This window comes from Athene noctua, chromosome Z (genome assembly GCF_965140245.1).
Source record: "Athene noctua chromosome Z, bAthNoc1.hap1.1, whole genome shotgun sequence".
NCBI classification, from domain to species: domain Eukaryota; kingdom Metazoa; phylum Chordata; class Aves; order Strigiformes; family Strigidae; genus Athene; species Athene noctua.
This window is the reverse complement of record NC_134077.1, coordinates 36,390,569-36,409,233: the sequence shown is the minus strand read 5'-3', so window position 1 is coordinate 36,409,233 and position 18,665 is coordinate 36,390,569. Positions and strand designations below refer to the sequence as shown.

The 18,665-nt window shown below is 34.8% G+C and overlaps 1 protein-coding gene across 1 annotated transcript in view; it reads right to left on the bottom strand.

Moving 5' to 3' along the window:
- FBXL17 (F-box and leucine rich repeat protein 17) overlaps nucleotides 1-18,665 on the bottom strand; it is a 318,512-nt gene that overhangs the window by 85,194 nt on the left and 214,653 nt on the right. The window contains exon 7 of the mRNA XM_074932732.1: nucleotides 16,899-16,975. Within this exon, the coding sequence (XP_074788833.1) occupies nucleotides 16,899-16,975 (77 nt within the window). The remainder of the gene's footprint in view (nucleotides 1-16,898; nucleotides 16,976-18,665) is intronic.

Here is an 18,665-nt window from a genome sequence, read left to right as displayed (position 1 = left end):
CCACATTCCATCAGCTGAAACTACATCCTAACTCCACATGGGCCAGTCAAACTGCTGGAGCGATCAAATCCCTGGATCCCTATTCTCCTCTATTATTCCCAAGGGCCACCAACACCTATTAGTGGCTTCTAGGTGAGCCTGCTATTTTACTTGGCCCTTCAGAGAAAAGGTGGTTTGGTTCTTAACTTTGGAAGAGATTTAGAATACCTACACTGCACTTACATTAGAAAAATGAAAAGAGGCCAGGTCTAGGTAAGAGGGCACCTACAGTAGCATTCTTCATACAAAGTCACTGAAATTCAACAATACATATCACAAATTTGCAATGGCCAAAGTTAACACTTGATTCCAACCCCCCCCCCCCCCCAACATTCTTGAACATAACAGTGAAGGCTGATGCCTCCAAAACAGATCAAGGTTGCCTCAAGACCATCAACAGAGTTGACAGTTACCATAAACTCTGTATTCAGTGTAGCAGAATTTGAAAATATTTTACATAGTCAATTAAAACTTTGAAAAACAGAGAATCTTTTCTGAATTCCAGAATATATCAAGGTTCAAGCTGACAGCAAAAAATCCAAGCATTTTTTCCCCTAAAAGGTGGCTGCACATTATTACTGTCACTGATTGGTTTTATTCTGAATTCTTTTCCTTTTATTCCCATACATATAAAACTGCTTTTCTTCCCTACATGTTATCATCGGATGTTCAAGTCTTAAGTCTATGTCAGCAAAAAGACCCCAAGGCTTTCCATCTTTCACAATCTGATGTGCACCAACTCTCATTCAACAAAAGACCTGTCAGTAGCTCCATTATCAAGTACAGTAATAAGCTTAACTTTCTGTGTGCAGTTCTAAGCCACTTCCCATAGGAACCACACAAATACCTCTTTGTTAAATCTTGATTCAAGATTATGGTCTTTTTATCTGCAAACTGCGAGGTGCTTCAAAATGTCCAGTACTGGAATCTTCAGTAATCAGATGAGTGACAATACACAAAGCTGCAACTGTGATCATTAGAGAATCATGAGCATTTTACATAAGGAACAGAGCATAGAAGTGTGGATAGGTAATTTCATTCATCTAAGGAAAAAGTATATGTACCTATACTAAGAAACTATTACAGAGTTTCTGTATGTTATCTGAAACAATCAATGACCTATATAATTAATTAAATCTTCATGAACTGGGGAACTGGGTTCTTGCATGATGGGTTGTATCATTAGTTCCCACAGCTTTCAGAATTGCCTTTAATTTTTTATTTTTTTTTTAAATACCACAGCACAGTTAGATACCTCAATGAGATTCAGGCACATTGTCAATTTGAAACACATTTTGTGCATGCACATTTCATATATATATTTCTCAAAATTGTTTACAATTCAAGTATGGTTATTTCTTTGTTTGGCATGCAGAAATATTTACAATTGCATGAAGAAAGGTAAATATAAGAGGGTGCATCTGATTTATACGGTTCATTTCCCCTCCATTAGAGACCTTCCTCTTCCTAAAATCAAATTAGATGGTATTATGCATTAGCAGAAAGTAATCAAATTGTAATTTATTTTACTAGAATGACCACACTGTTGACCTTTTTATTTTGATTTTAAAAATAACAGGAATGCATGTGAAGAAATTTACCCATAATGTACGTGACACACAAAAGGTTCAACTGCATTATAAAGATGTCAAACATGTAAAAAAAAAAATAAAAATTAAACTGCTATTTAATCTTTCTTTTCCCTTAAAGATCTCCTTGTAAGATGTGTGTTATTTTTGTATTCTAAAGACAATTTTTCAATTATGATTATATAAGAAACATTCATCCAATGTATTATATGAGAATATTATATAAGAGCATTCATCCAATGTATTGTCTCGGTGTGCAAGTTTGTATATGCACATGTAGTTATTGTTAAATGCATACAAGTGGAAACACATGCCTGTTGGCAAACTCCTCTACATAAAATCACAAAAAGATTTTGTGCAGATACCTAGCCAATATATCTTTTAGCCTCTTTTACAAAACCTCACTGGTCATAATCATAGCTTGTAAGAAAATATAGATTTCAGAGAGAATAGAAACCTTGACGAATTTGGTAACTTTCAGTTTGCAGTCTCTATATTAGTTTCACAGTACATTTATTGACAACATATATTTCTCTTTTTATTCTTTTTTATTAGTAATAACATTTGATCAGAATAGTTTCTTCTCCTCCTTTAATTAACTGCCAAGAACACAGCATATTAGAGAAAACAAGTTCTGTTTACATAAAATTGTTGAACTACATCTAGGAAAAAGAAAGAGCTGATTTGTCCCTAAACTGCCAAAGACAAATAAAATAGATTATCTAAGTAGCCAAAGCGAAATCTGTGGGCATTATAATTTCTTTCAAAGACAGATGCAAGCATCACTTCAAAGATTTACAAGCAAAAAATGGGTACTTCAATCCAAGATTTGGATCGAGTAAGTATATTAATTAGTAGCTGCTGAAAGTATAACCCTAAATAAAGCACCTTTTTTTTTTCACTGAAAATTCCCTATCAACATGTTTTTCACTTTCTCAGCATACACAATCACTGCCCTGATCTAAACAGTCCCTTGTGGACCCATAAAGAAAGAACAAAGTCCTCCATGGAGTCATTCAAGTACAGTACAGGGGCTCAAAAAACTCCTCATATGTGCTGGTGCCACCAGATTCAACACAAAACACACCAGCCATTGTCACACTGATTGATGACTGTGATGTAATTAAAATGCACTGGTCAAGGAAAAGGAAGCGAAATTTTAAATACGTTACTGAGCTCATTTTTCCTTAAAAACATAGCTCCAAAAAACTTTAAATTCAGTGTCATCTTTCCATCTGGCCATCTGAGGTACCCCAAAGCCTGAAGGATACCATGTTGCCAGTCAGTCCAGGTTCCTCTATATGACAAAGTTCCTAAAATGTAGGTACAGCAACACCACTTTAGGACATCATTAGTTATGACCCTGTCTTGGAAAGCGCTTCCGAACTTTATTACACTGGTTTTGTTCCTCCTTAACATTAATCAAGAAAAACTGATACATTAAGTAAAGCAACAAAGTTCTATGGTGGTGGAAGAAAATAAAAAGAGCCTAACAGTAGACTAACAGTAAAGGTTAACATTCCATTATTATTTTCCACTTCATTGGTCAAAAGAGCTACAAACCTATGCTTCCAGGGAAATAGCAGGGATCCAGATGAAAAGTGAGAGGTGTATAGATGTACAATACACATAAACTGGGATACGTTGCACCAGATCAGCAGCTAGTTTAACTAATTATGCTATGAATCCTTTTACCAGGCAGCAGCCGTTAAGTACTATGACCTCCCCTCTTTCATTTTTTATATCAGATATGTTACTGGCAGATCTAGTAGGTTAGGGCATTAGGGAACTTTAACTTGTACTGCTGCTCAAATATAAGGAGTTCTTTCCATTGTGTTTGCTTTCAAAACAAAATGAAACTTAAAGAATTTATGGTTTACCAGCATGAAAATACAGAAATATCCAAGAAATCAAAAGAAGCTTTTACTTTTTTTCCAATTTTTCCACTCATTTAAACAAAGCTACAGGCCACAATATCACTGACTTTTAATGATATTTCAATGTAACTGTAAAAAGAGAGCAAAAAAAATTAATTCACCAGGCATTAGTTTTATTCTCTAAATAATAAGTTAGTAAGTCAGAAATAGTAAAAAAAGTGCTCATGGCCTAAGGAAAAATTCAGTGTGATAAATATACAGTATTAATAGCTGCTGATAGGAAAAGTCATTGGTTGGCTAACCAAGAAATAGAAAGTTCATTTTACGAGCATTTGTTAACATTTGTTCGTTCCCAATTTTATTAAATTACAGGTTCATTTCATATGCAAAACCAACACACTTCTTCCCACAAATACAGTAGTGTGGTAAGATCTGAGTTGTATTGGTGGTTGTGTAAACAATTAAATCAAAGTTGACTTGAGCTGTCCAAAGGTATAACAAGGTCAATGACCACCACACAGTGTGGCTTGTGGAAGAAATACAATGGCCATTAGAAAAAAAACAAACCAAACCTTTAGGAGTATAAGTGCAGCACTGAAACACTGTCCAGAGATACGGTGAAACGTTTGTCCCTGGAAATAGCCAGGCAGACCTACAGTGAACCTAGGGCTGGTGGCAGCTCCACCCTGAGTGAAAGACTGGATTGGATGACTCCCAGAGGTCCCTTTCAACCAAAATTTCTATGATTTTTTGATCATACATATAAAGAGTTTGGCTAATGTTTGTGTTCAACCTCTAATGTGCAACACTTAGATCTTTCTTACAAACCATGTAAATGTGCTGATGAACAACTCTTAATTTCATCTTTGATGTTTTTGTTTCCTGGTTGCTTGCTAAACTTCAGGAGAGTAATTTTTTAAAAAGCAAATAGTTATTCTAGGATGCTTTCTTTATATGTGAGTGAGTAGCCAACTTAAGATACCTGACAGATGCTTAAACTGAGAAAATAATTTTAAGTTGCATTAACTCAGGTGCTCAAAAAGCAAGACCAAGGAACTAATTACTTGTTTAAGAAAACACAGGTAAGGGACTGTGAACTACTAGCACTCTTGACAAGATGTGTTCATTACCATTTAAGTTGGTCCAAATAAAAATGAGCTACAGTGTTTTTAAATCTGTCACTAGACTGCTATTACTGACGTAGGCCCACAAATGTAATCAATGAACATATATGCTTCCATACCTGAAGCAGAGAGAGATGCTTCTACTACACGTTCAAATTAAAATGATTTAGGCGAAACATAAGCCACAATTCTAGTGTTTTCAGACTTTGGTAGCATGGAAAATTTTTTTACCTAGAAGATAATTTAGTGGCACAGTGTATAACATAAATTCTATTTTTTTGTTTTAAAAACCCCAACAAAACACTGGACAAAAAAAAAAAATAATTGTTGATACCTCCAGATTAATGAAAGGTTTTAGAATTTTGTAAAACTGGATCATTATATCTAGCTAATAACTTTCAAACATTGCCAATATTTGTACTTTTTAAAATTATCTAAACAGCTTGACATATTGAAAATATTAGCTAGAAAATATATATGAAAATGAACCAAAACCCCTAAATTGCATATTTAAAAAAAATCATGTATATATAATTTGTTTTCTTACATTATTCAAGAATTTCCTTTATGCACTTTTATTCCTTTCCTTTGTACTAACAACCTTGTACCTGTGTATTTTTGGACATATTTTACTACATTTCTGTATGAGGCATCTCATAATTAGAAGTAATATGGTTCTGTATGTATAGCTGAAGATTAGGGGTGATGGCACCAAGCCAAAGAGAACTCCAAATAAAACAATCTTCTTGACTGAGTGTTTTGGAAGGATACTTGACATTTCAAAAGCTAAAAAGATCCCACTTGACTTATGAGGCACTAAAATACATAACTTAAAAGCTACTTTCAGAGTAATGTTTTTACAGAAAACTCTCCAAATCTTTGAAGTTGACCAAAGTAGAATTTTTATGTCGATTTATTAATTTTTGAAAGCATAAAGATTACTTTTCAGATTTTTAAGAAGTGAACCATGTCCCTTACATCAGTAACAGAACAGTTTCTACACTCTGTTGTACTATGGTGTGGAATTTACAGTTTACAGAGACAGCATGAACATCTTTGTATACTTCATTACAGAAGTAAAAATCAAATGCTTTTGTCACAACAAAGCTAACCCAGAATAACCACAGTTAAAGGAATGCATAGAAGAAGTACCACTCATTCCACTTCATCACGTAACATACAGTTTGGATGCATCCTCTGTTCTTAGACAAGTTGATAAATACCCATGTTATTAGAATTTTTATTACTGTATTTGCTGTTGACTCATAATTCATGTTTCAAACTAATTGAATAAAAATGCGATACAGTCCCTACGTCTTAGTATTTAAATACCGGGCCACAGATGCCATATTTAAACATATCTATTCATGTATATACATAATTAGACCTCAGTAATATGCCACAAGGCAGAGATGCAATAGTTTAGATTTTGTTTTCATGCTCTCCTTTCCATTCTTATAAACATTTAACTATTGAATGGTTTTTGTTAAGCATTTTTAAATAAAAAAAATAAGGGTCTAAAACAATATTTATCATATTGCTCTGATATTAGGCATTAGGTTTTATTTTTATTCCCGTGAACTATGTCAATATCTTAAACAGTATTTCTTCAGGCATTTTAAGAAAAAAATTGTTTCTACATATCCAGTCTCGGTGCAATCCCTGAGACTACAGATAGATATGATTAAAAGAATAAAATAATATTTTCCTTAAATTTAATCATTCAAAATAACTGCATTATTAGTACCTCCATTAAGTACCTCATATATTTTTTAAGGTGGGCAGCCAGATAATGGTCAAAATGAGACTTGTGTTCAGTAATGTATTATTAGAATGCAACAACTAGCCAAGAGAAGTTCGACAATAGAATACAGAAAGGCAATTGTCTCACCAAAAAAAATTAGATAATTTAAAGACATAACTTAATTTGAATAATTATGTTGAAACAATTCTATTACTTGCTAAGAAGTTTGTACAACAGTTATCATATTTAAGCACTCTAAATGGAAATCTTCCTTATGGATACTTCCTGAAGAAAATAATCACTTTTATTTAGGAAACACTGAAGTAACATATTAATTTGAAAATGCAATTTGTTAAAATGTATTTTTATAATGTATTAAAAAGGGTATCATAAAACTGGTTTCAGAATTTAGAAGAAATAAATTGCAACTGCAAACTAACACAGCCACTTTAAAATATGGGGCAAGTCCTTACTTGTATGATTATATATATCAACCAGAGTTTTGGATTACAACTGATTAAATGGAAAAAGACTCAGTAATTTCCTTTGTTTCTCCTTTTCGAATTCTGTTTTCTCTCAAGAAAAATACAAATGCTACTTTAAAATTTACAGTTATAAGAGAGACCCTTAAATAATCCCCACTGAGACTAATAATAGGTTTCATAAGAATAATTCAAAATATAGCTAATATATACTTTTTTTGAAGTATACTGGTAATTGTTAATAAATAAAGTGGTTTAGGGGAAAATTTTAAATTAATTCAGAAGTTCAAATATAAAACTACACAATAGTAAAAGTGTGTTAATGTGAGTCATTATTGGTGTTTGTCAGAAAATATGAAATGCTTTAAATTTTTAAATTAAATTAAATTCTAACCAAGCTAGAAATAGTTCCACCGTTGTTTTTAATCAAGTAAATCTTCCTCTGACTGCAAATCAAATGTTCTATTGGGAATGGTATTCTCCCACTGCAGTGTGAAATTAACTGATACTGCTTGAAATGGGTAAGAGAAAAGTATAAAATGATGATACATTTCTTAGGTAGTTTGGTGGGGTTTATCAAAACACAAAAATAAACTCCAACGACCCTAATGTTCATAATATGATCATAATTACATAGTTTACATGTAATTTATTTGCACTTTAAATCAATCTTGAGCCTCAAACAACAAGTTTTTAGACACAATAATTTAAAAAATATTTTTGCGGCGTGGTAGCTCACTGAAGAGGCACTCACACACTGTTTTCAATACAGGGGATAATGTGCACTGAAGGAATAAAGCTTTAGGTTATTTTTTAAAGGTCAAATAAAACAGGAAATACAAATATCACAGGAGAACAGAAGCTGGGTCCTGGGTCAAATCAAAGTTTAGTATTATAACATAGTTTTTTTACACAGTAAATACAGCAGTTGAATAAACAAGAACCTGAAAATGTGTTTCTGGTAACATAGGCAGAAATTGTGGTCATTTCAGTTTTTTTATATATGAGAAATGTACTTTTGGTTTTGGTACTCAGAAATGAGGTGCATTTTTCCAAACATTAACTGAAGCATCTCTCTCTAGAGATAAAAAAGCACAAAATTAAACTTATTATGATTGATAAACTACTGCCAAGTTTATTACCAAAGAACTGAAAAAACAACCCAAACCACTAAGTTTGCCACAGAAGAAATGAAATTAAAGCAGCAGGACCTGTGGATCTTTCTATAAGATAAACCAAACCTTAATTATAACACATCTCTGTTTTCCACGTTTAGAACAACCCATTCAGAACAAACAGTGTACAAACCATAGGCTTCTGCTCTGTTAATCTTGATGAATCAGAAGTGCATCAACACCCAACTTCCTCCAACTGGCTATTATACTACATTATTTTTAAGGGTACTGGTTAAGGGAGACAACCCACCTTCTAATATGACAAAAAATGGTTTGGAAGTTTGTCTCACCTCATGGCTCAAACAGAAAACTCTTTATTATGTACTGTAGGGCAATCTACACTGTAACTATCTATTATTTGAGAAATAGGCTATTGCCGTAATTTATCTCACTGTACTGTTCTTGAAGACGCACAGTGGTACCTCAAATCAACTTTTAAAGAAAACTGCATGGAATTTTCATGACATTTGGAATACTGATAAAACTTACACAAAGAAAATTTGTTTTTTGATAGTTATGAATTATATATGGTGCTGGCAGATTGTTCAAGGGCTCTTTTCTGCTTCAGGGATTACTTTGGTAAAGTTCTAATTTGACTTTTTATTATTAACAATTTCTACTGAAAACTCTAGACAGGTGACTGAAATTATCTATTCACTCCTTGAGCACTTAAAAGAACTAAAGAAGATGTCCTCTAATAGGGTTCCAATCCCAAAATACAAGAGTATACAGCTATCTTTTCTCAGCATTAACAATATTCATGGTTTCAATGTCAACAGGATCCCTTATGGAAATAAAATTAGTTGTCAATATATGAAAGGTTGTATATGAACACCTGCTCCAAACTACAATGACAGTATAGGAATATAAAAAAATCGGAACAAACAAGTTGAAAAACATCCTCACAAAAGCTGTAGACTCTATATTTTTTTTCTCCTTGCTAGAGGGAAATGTACAGAAGTTCTGAAATACATGAAAAGACTCAAAATCTTCACTCTGCACACTCCAACATCAACAGTAACGACATTTAAATGAAGGAAGGAATACTAAGTTATGCTGTGTATTGCTGCCTTGTTAAACTACATAAAACTCTGTAACTCACCTCTGTGGATAGAATAAACTTTCATCGATACTTTTAATTACCAGTGTTTCTATAGGAATATTTGCTTCACAACTGTGAAAGAGTGAACATTTTAATATAAAAGCAAACAAAACCACTTTACTAGCTACTAGTGATTTTGTCAAAGGAAGCAAGTATCATTAATGCATACAAAAGGGCACAGATCACTTACCGCCTACTTATTCTTCATGTTATTAATCCCTGCGGTCTACTAAAGTTACATCTTACCCACAGAAAAGGAACCTTAAAACCAGGTAAAGAACCTCAAAATTTAGCAGTAAACATCAACAATCCTGATTTATTTCTGTGAGTTTAGGGTTCTGAATAATTAAGTTACAAAACAAAAAGTAGAGAGAAAATGCTTTTGTGGAGAGGAAGAAAAACTAAGTTTCTAAGAAAGCAAGATATATATTCTTTTTCTTTCATATGTATATAGGAATAAATACATAACATAATTAGATAACATAATGCCACCATTTTATGCACACACAAGCATACATATATACATAACATACATAACCCCTAAAGAAGATAACAGAGGCCAGGGTCCTTAAAAGGTTATCTGTACACTTACCTACAAGCATAAACATAGTTTTCAGTGTGATTACTGTTTTCATGCATTGGGTCATTACAAGACTACAAAAGAGAAAGAGATATGCACAGGACAGGAAAACATAAGGGGGGCAAGATTGCTTTTGAGAAGAAGGGAAACTTGGAACTCAATATAGCAGCAATTCAAAATAATTTTTAAAGGGAAAATGAAAACTATATTTATTTAAATAATATAAATTAAGGAAAAGATTGCAAATCAGTAACATGTGAGAATGAAATCTTTTTAACTCAAAAATGCGTTTACTACCTGTTCCATTCTGTTTATCTATAAGCGCTGCATTCATCCCACAAAAATACATCTCCCTTTTGAATAGCTGTACAAAAGACACGGGATTTTAAAAAGAGATTTAAAAAGGCTGAAGTTAGGAAAGAAATAGTTTTAGTGAGATCAAGCATTAGAGAGATTTGCTAATCCAAGTAAGAAGCAGAAATGAAACACTCTTCTATGAGGAAATTCCCACAGTATGCTTATTCTTCATGATTTACATGACAAACGCTAAATATTGGGGAGAAAAGTGACTCTCATGGGATTTATCTGTATTATTCAGTAAGACTTGAACCCCTGATAATTAAAATATTCTGTTTTAAAATAGAAAGCATATGTAGCCTAAATATTAAACCATTAAATTTGGAAAACTATTTTAACATTGTTAGCTGTATCTCACTTCTCAGAAAATAATCCATAATCCTGTTATAAAGAAAAAAAAAAAAAGTTATGTTTAATCTTGTGCCAGTTTGACTTGACTCCGTAGAAACACTATCTTATTCCTCAGACATCTACATGTAACAGCTATGCCCCATCTATAACATTTTAAAATAAAACTACATAATTCAAGTATAGTTTGCTAAAACTCATTTTTTGCTTCAGCAACATCCTCATAGAAGAAAAACCTTTTTAAAAAGTCATGTGTCCTCCGAGACACTAAAAATATCAGTAAATGATGAAAAAAGGCAATATGAAAAAAGAATACTCACAATTTTAGAAAACAAAAAGGCTACATGTCTAGAGATATTCAGAATCTTAAAGGTATCAGCAAAATACCACAGTTCATCTCAGGTCCTTCTGCCAAGTATTTAATCTGAAAAGCTTTGTGTACTTACTTTACAGTGAGAAATGGACACTTTTTAAGTTAGGCAAAATTCATAACTACTAGGTAACGGAAATTCTACAAGACAACTATTGAGACAATTGTCATCTTCTGCAGGTTACTTGACGGGAATTGTTATGAGATAAACATATTACTCGAACTGTGCTAACTGCACTCCTATTAATGACAATTTGGGCACTTCGGTTTTTCAGAAATTTAAGTGATTTTTCACGGTGCAGCTGTACAAAATGCTGACTTTGAACAAACACTTCCTTCCAAACTTTTTTCAAGAGTTGCTTTTTGGTTTATTTTTGGGGGTGGTGGTGCTTGGTTTGGTTTAGCTTTTTTAATTTTATTTTTCTTCTTTCTCTTAGTGGAAGCCTACAATTTAAAGCTTACCTTGAAATGACTTTCTGCACATACAGGTGAAAACTACTGTCCTGACTACTTTTCTAAAGTGGAAGTAAAGCATTAGAAACTTTTATCTTGCAGTTTTTAAGTAATTCTTAGTATTTACACTTAACATTACTGCAAGATCAGACCCTTAAAACATCTAGTTCTGTAGGCTAGTTTCATCATTTTTTTCATCTTTGAACACAAAATCTCTTTTGTGTTTCTAGCACTCCACACCATTACAAACTTTATGTACATTATCATTTATTTAAAACAAATTCCCAGCACTAAGGATATCAATAAACCTCAGAACTAGAGCATAAAATTGAAAAGATCGTTACACAATTCTGTGTGCTTGCTGCCCTAGCTCTCTGCTATACACCTTCACATCAACTTAATTCATTTGACACACAGTCTCCCCACAGCTGAGAAAGGCTAGCTTTCTCACTAGTTCTTAGTAAAAGCTTAAATACAAAGCCCCCTATGTTTAAGTAAAGTTAAGGTTGTGACAGAAATCAACAAAAGGAAGGAAATTTAAACACTGACAATCCATGTTTAATTCATGATTTTTTAACAAAAGGGCAAAATGATAAGAGGAACTAATGTCAGCTTTAACTTCACTCATCTGTGTTCTCAAGCAAACTGGTGTTTATTTCGAAGATTACACTAATTCAGTCTCTCCTGTCAGTCTAGATAAATTCTAGTGATCATTTAGCATTTAACAATATGCTCAATGTAAAGAACTTTTGAACTAATTTTCAGCATCCTAACATGTTACACGTTAACAAACATCATTAATTAAAAATAGCTTTTAGAAATTATTATGCTAGACAAATATAAATAAAAATGTCATTCTATACATTTTTCAGAAGTAAACAAAATATACTTTCTTGTATGCAAAAAATACAAAATTAACTATTTTGTAATATAAGATGAAATAGAGCAATATAGTATTTTTTTCTCAGAAGTTAACAGCTCTTAGTATGTACATACACTTCAATTCCTCTTTGAATCCTCTTTTGTCTGTCTTTTTGTATATAATATAATAAAACATTTTTTCTGGGCAGCAAAATGTCAGAGAAAGTAATGTTGCCTATGGCTACATTACCAGGGTGCAGGGTTTTTTAATTAGTATTTTAGGCTTCAAAATAAAATTCAGGATTTTAGTGTAAAAATACTAACTCCATGTAAGCAAATCTGTGTGGTAGTTTTGCATACTGTCTTGTAGAAATCAGAAAACAAAAGAATAAAATGAAAAAATGACTAAGTTCATACTTCATAGTCTTTGCTAGAGTACATGAAATTACCCTACACATACATATTTATAGCATTAATTGCAGGGTAACAATAACAGTTTTTGCTGCAATTACTTTCTTTATTTACTGAAATTATTATTATTTTTGCTTAATTAATGTCTCAAATGATTCCAAATTCTGTTTTAAATTAGCAATATTTTTTTCCAGCTGAATTGCTATGCAATTCAAATCTTGTTCCAGAGACCAAATCTCTGCTAGCCACTGTAGCATCAAAAATTGTTGAACAGTTTCAAAGAGGGCTTTTAAAATCCTCCATCTATACTTCATTTGTAATCCATCAAGCTGCAATAAAACTGGTTATCAGCTCCAGATATGTTTTAAAAACCCCAGTGAAAATGTGCACAGTTACAATTTAAAGATGCTGCCAAAATTTTAATTTCCAAAGCAAGGTAAATTCTGTGTTTCACCATCAGGATTGTCAAACAAAAAAGCACAGTTGCATATGACTGTATGCTCCCACCCAGCCACCTCACAGAGCTTCAGACACTAGTTACCTATTGATGGAGCCTCAACAACTATGCATGTGAAGTTGTAAGTCTTTGGAAGACCATAGGACACCACCTGAATGATCCCACAAGAAGTTAAGGACATGCTTCTCAGCTGATCTTCTCTACTTGCCACAAACACAAAGATGAAGAAGACATGAGTACTTGAAAGCTTCCAAGGAAAAGAATGGCTGCTCTTTTCCCTTTGTAGAAGAGAGGCAGCTTCTTTGATAGAGGAAGTTCAACTACAAACTGAGCTCACATGATTGTAAGGAGCTCACTTTTTTAACCCAACAGCACCACAAACAAATGTGGGAAAGTCTTCCACTGAAGTACCAGAGAGTAACTAAAAAATTAAGAAAGAAAAAGGGTGAAGCCTGGCTCCACCCTGCAACACTCTTGTTAACCTAATTAATATTCACTTGCTATCATATTTTTAACCTAAGGGAAAGTTTTTATTTCCTTACAAAGCATAAATTATGCTTATAAATTCTACTTTGCTACAGTTTATTTTGCATTTTCAGTTCAGATACCACAAGCAGATGACTATATTTGATAGGCTGTCATGCTGAGATATTCTGAAGATAATAATGATAATCAATCTTAATAATGTATCAAAAATCAGCATCACAGCTATTTTGCCGCATGTCTTACTGATCCTTATTAGCATAAATAGTCAATTTTTTAGTGAATAGTAAGACCTAGCATCAACAGTATCAACTGAAAAAGTTCTCAGAGTCCCAGTATCTGACTGCAATAATGCTGAATGACTACAGAATCCAATACATTAGTGACAGGTGAGCCTTAGGTCACAGAAGTCCACAAAAGCCCAGGTTGGATGACTAATCATCCAAACTCTACGTACATTCTCCACCCATTTCTTCTGTGAAACACACTTCCCACTTCTCATCTAGCCATGGGGACTTCTTTTCCTCTTCCTCCATTCTTTCACAAACAAGTCTTTCCCTATGCTCAGTTGCTTTAGTTTCTCAGTGTGTGTTTTCCTACTTTTGGGAGAAATCCTGTTTTCCTCTCAATAACTGCAGCCAGTGAAAGGTGAAATCCATGTGAGAAATTATTGATCTTCAAGATACGGAATTCCATTATTCCCATGATCATTCCGTCTACATGGGTTGTCAAAGCCACAAGGTTCAAAAGTACAGCTAGTAGGTCTATATTACACAAGTAGACAGTCTCACTTCCAACTGAGTCTTGCACCTCTGACCTTATAGCACTGACAAGAAGCACCTTCACTGTCACTTTGTGTTCTACAGACAATTCCCATCCCTGAATTTCCAGCAGGTAGTTCCCATTTCACAAATTCACGAATTTAACTTGGCCAGGTGGTATCAAGTCAAGAAAATCTGTTTTCAACTTTGCCAAGAGCTATCTGCGCATGGAAATACAAACTACAGCAGACCCGAGGAAATAGTCCTACAAGCCCACGGTCCCTCTCCTCTGCCACGCCCCAAAGCTCTCTCACAACTATTACAGCTGTATTGTGAGTTCATGTTCAAATACTCTGGACATAAGGTGAGCTGAAGTCTGCAGACGAACATACAGCCCTGCAATACAGCCATGTATACATGGCTGAATACAGCCATGAAAACCCCAGTGAAGAGCTATATTTGAAGGGGAAAATAAAAGAATGAGTCTGTGACCACTGGAAAGGTAATTTACTACTTTGACATAGTAATTCTTCATGAAGCGATGGAGTAAAAGATTATAATAGAAAGAGTGAATGAAAAACAAAATAGTAAGAAAATGTGACATGCACATCTCAAAGATACAGTTTGCAAATCCTACTGAAAATTAGGCACTGAAGTGGGAGATAGAATTTTAAAAATTTGGCCTCATTGCAGAAGTGTCTTATTTGAGGTCAGTATCTCATTTGAAAAAAACAAAACAAGATAGAACAAAGCAGCCTCTGCAAACACACTCAACTGCTAAGAAGTTTTTCTATTCCAAATACAAATCTGTCTACACTGTCTACAGGACAGAAAGCCCAGTTCCTAAGTTGTTACTGTCTATTTTATCATAACAGAATTTTTAAGATACCAAGTTCATTAAAATTTATGGCTGACAGTAGGCAATCAATCCACACTCATAGTTGCTGAGTTGTGCTTTTATAGCATCTAGAAATGCACACCTAAGTTTGTATTTTCACAGAATCACAGAATCATCTAGGTTGGAAAGGACCTTGAAGATCATCCAGTCCAACTGTTCACCTAGCACTGACAGTTCCCAACTACACCATATCCTTAAGCGGTAAATCGACCTGACTCTTAAACACCTCCAGGGATGGGGACTCCACCACCTCCCTGGGCAGCCCATTCCAACACACAACAACCCCTTCTGGAAAGAAATGCTTCCTAATATCCAGTCTAAACATTCCCTGCTGCAACTTGAGGCCATTCCATCTTGTCCTGTTGCTTGTTACTTGGTTAAAGAGGCTCATCCCCAGCTCTCTCCAACCTCCTTTCAGGGAGCTGTAGAGGGCGATGAGGTCTCCCCTCAGCCTCCTCTTCTCCAGACTAAACACCCCCAGTTCCCTCAGCCGCTCCTCGTACGACCTGTGCTCCAGACCCTGCACCAGCTTCGTTGCCCTTCTCTGGACATGCTCGAGTCATTCAATGTCCTTTTTGTAGTGAGGGGCCCAAAACTGAACACAGGAATCGAGGTGCGGCCTCACCAGTGCCGAGTACAGGGGTAAGATCCCTTCCCTGTCCCTGCTGGCCACGCTATTGCTGACACAAGCCAGGATGCCATTGGCCTTCTTGGCCACCTGGGCACACTGCTGGCTCCTGTTCAGCTGGCTGTCAATCAACACCCCCAGGTCCATCTTTGACTGGCAGCTCTCCAGCCACTCCTCCCCAAGCCTGTAGCGCTGCTGGGGGTTGTTGTGGCCCAAGGGCAGCCCCCGGCATTTGGCCTTATGGAAACTCCTCCAGTTGGCCTCAGCCCATGGCTCCAGCCTGTCCAGGTCTCTCTGCAGAGCCTCCCTACCCTCGAGCAGATCAACACTCCCACCCAACTTGGGGTCATCTGCAAACTGACTGAGGGTGCACTCGATCCCCTCATCTAGATCATCAATAAAGATGTTAAACAGGAGTGGCCCCAAAACCGAGCCCTGGGGGACACCACTCGTGACCGGCTGCCAACTGGATTTAACTCCGTTCACCACAACTCTTTGGGCCCGGCCATCCAGACAGTTTTTTACCCAGCAAAGTGTGCGATTGTCCAAGCCTCGAGCAGCCGTTTTTGTCAGGAGAATGCTGTGGGAAACAGCGTCAAAGACCTTGCTAAAGTCAAGGTAAATTACATCCACAGCCTTTCCCTCATCCAATAACCATGTCACCCTGTCGCAGAAGGAGATCAGGTTTGTCAAGCAGGACCTGCCTTTCATAAACCCATGCTGACTGGGCCTGCTCCCCTGGTTGTCCCTCATGTGTTTTATGATGTATTTAGGATGAGCTGCTCCATCAGCTTCCCAGGCACCAAAGTCAATATGACAGTCCTGTAATTTCCCGGATCATCTTTCTGACCCTTCTTATAGTTTTCCTCCGAAATGCTCTCCTGGTTTCCAGGACAATCCAAAGAGCACTCTACCCAGTCTGCGTTGTAACTGTCAGTTCTATAAGGAAACCTTGTAGCACATACATACACTGACTTTCATACTTCTAACCACAGATATTTTTAAGCATGTCAAACACTCTTTGTACATTACCTATTTGTATGGATAAAGGTCTTGGAAAAAAATTATCTACAGATTTCCAACACTTTTATAAGAGTCCTTGTGCAAAGCTAGTAGAGCTCAGTCTTCATAAAAGAACAGATACAGGTGTATTACATACCATAGTCAGTGATCTTACAGGATACTAAATACAGCTCTTTCAGGTTCCGGCCTTCTTTGGCAATCACCTCCACACATCTGGAAGACACATACAATAACATCACAGTTAAAAGACAATAGATCATTTTTAAATAGCAAGATCACAATCCACAAGTGTAATGTACCGTATCTCAATTTCTTCATTTTGTGAATTGTTCCATACAATTCACTGAAAATGCATATGACTACGTGTATATACTGGAAGAAAATATTATTTTACATTGAATGCTTTCATATCAACATTCCTATAAGCCTTTGAATATGTGAGTTGCTTGAACTCTATACAGACAAGTCCTCTGGAAAATAATACAAATGTGAATTTCCATTTTTTTATTACTGTGTAACTTTGAAAAGTTTCAATTGCAAGATGTAAGCTTTGAGTTTTCTTCTAGGGATAAACTATAAATGCACTGTAATGGAAACAAAAAATAAGAAAATGTAATTTTAAATTCATGTTTTTATTTCTTCAGTGACTATTGAAGGAGTCAGCATTCATCAGGTCATCAAATGCTACATGTCACTAGTGTATCAATATGTTGCTAAAGCTTGTATGGATAAGACAGCTCATTTGTTTGCCTTGTCACAACTATGATAAATTTGCAGTGAAACACCTAAGTTTTTTCTGTTAATCTCCTTGCTTGATTTCTTGTAAGCAAGAAAATCAATATGAAAACTAGAATTGTCTTGTAATAGGAGCTTCTTATACACTTGTGATCAAGTCAATATTGTTATGTTTGCAACTGCATTGTTTAGTATATTACTCAAAAATATAGTTAATAAAATATATTTTCAGTCCCATTAACGTAATATGTGAAACTATTCATTAGATTAGATAACATGTCTATTGTGCTGTTCTCTACATTGAGACATTTTAAAAAATGCATTTGATATGATAAATCATAAGAATTTCTTCTGATCCATTACATTCCTCTTTAATTTTTAGATCCATTTCCTAATGATCTACTCTGCCTCTTAAATCAACCCTCCTACAGTACACAAAATTAAATTACTTGCCAAGTTTGAAAAAAAAAAAAAGTATTGATGAATTTGTCACAACTTTTGGAAAATAGACCTACATTCACAGGTGCCTTTTTCCTCCACTTAGAACAACCAATAGACTGTCTCCCAACCTGATTTAACTGTTCAATGCTGCCAATTTTAGATTTTAACAGCAACCACCTAATTCTTATAGCTTACAATAACAGAACTGAATGATAGCCCTTCACATCTATTTGTCCCCTCTCTGCTTCCTTCTAAAATCTAGAATGAAAATTCACTGTTACTAATAAAATGGCATGCCTCTGACAGAGTTCCTTAACCATAGTTCCTTTACCACCATTATAAATTTTCAACCCTTGGAACCTGTGAGAGCCTAATACTTAGAAAATTTTTGCAGTGCTTGACATTAGGAAAAGGTTGCCTTACTTTATGAATACACAAAGAAAGGAGAGAAATATTAACATGGTAACCCCTGACATGGAAGAAAAACAGGTGAAACTCCAAATTCTATATTTGTTTAAACACACAACCTCTCTGCTAAAAAAATTAGCAAGAAAATTAGCAAGCATGACAGTTATTTTTCTTTCAGAAGTCACACTAGGCCTATGCTTTTTAATATAAACTAACCTCAGAATTATACATTTTCATCAGGTTAATTTCCTAAAAAACAGGTAAGATTTAGAGTATTAAACACATTCTATGTAAGTGAAAAAATCCTGTACCTGTAAGA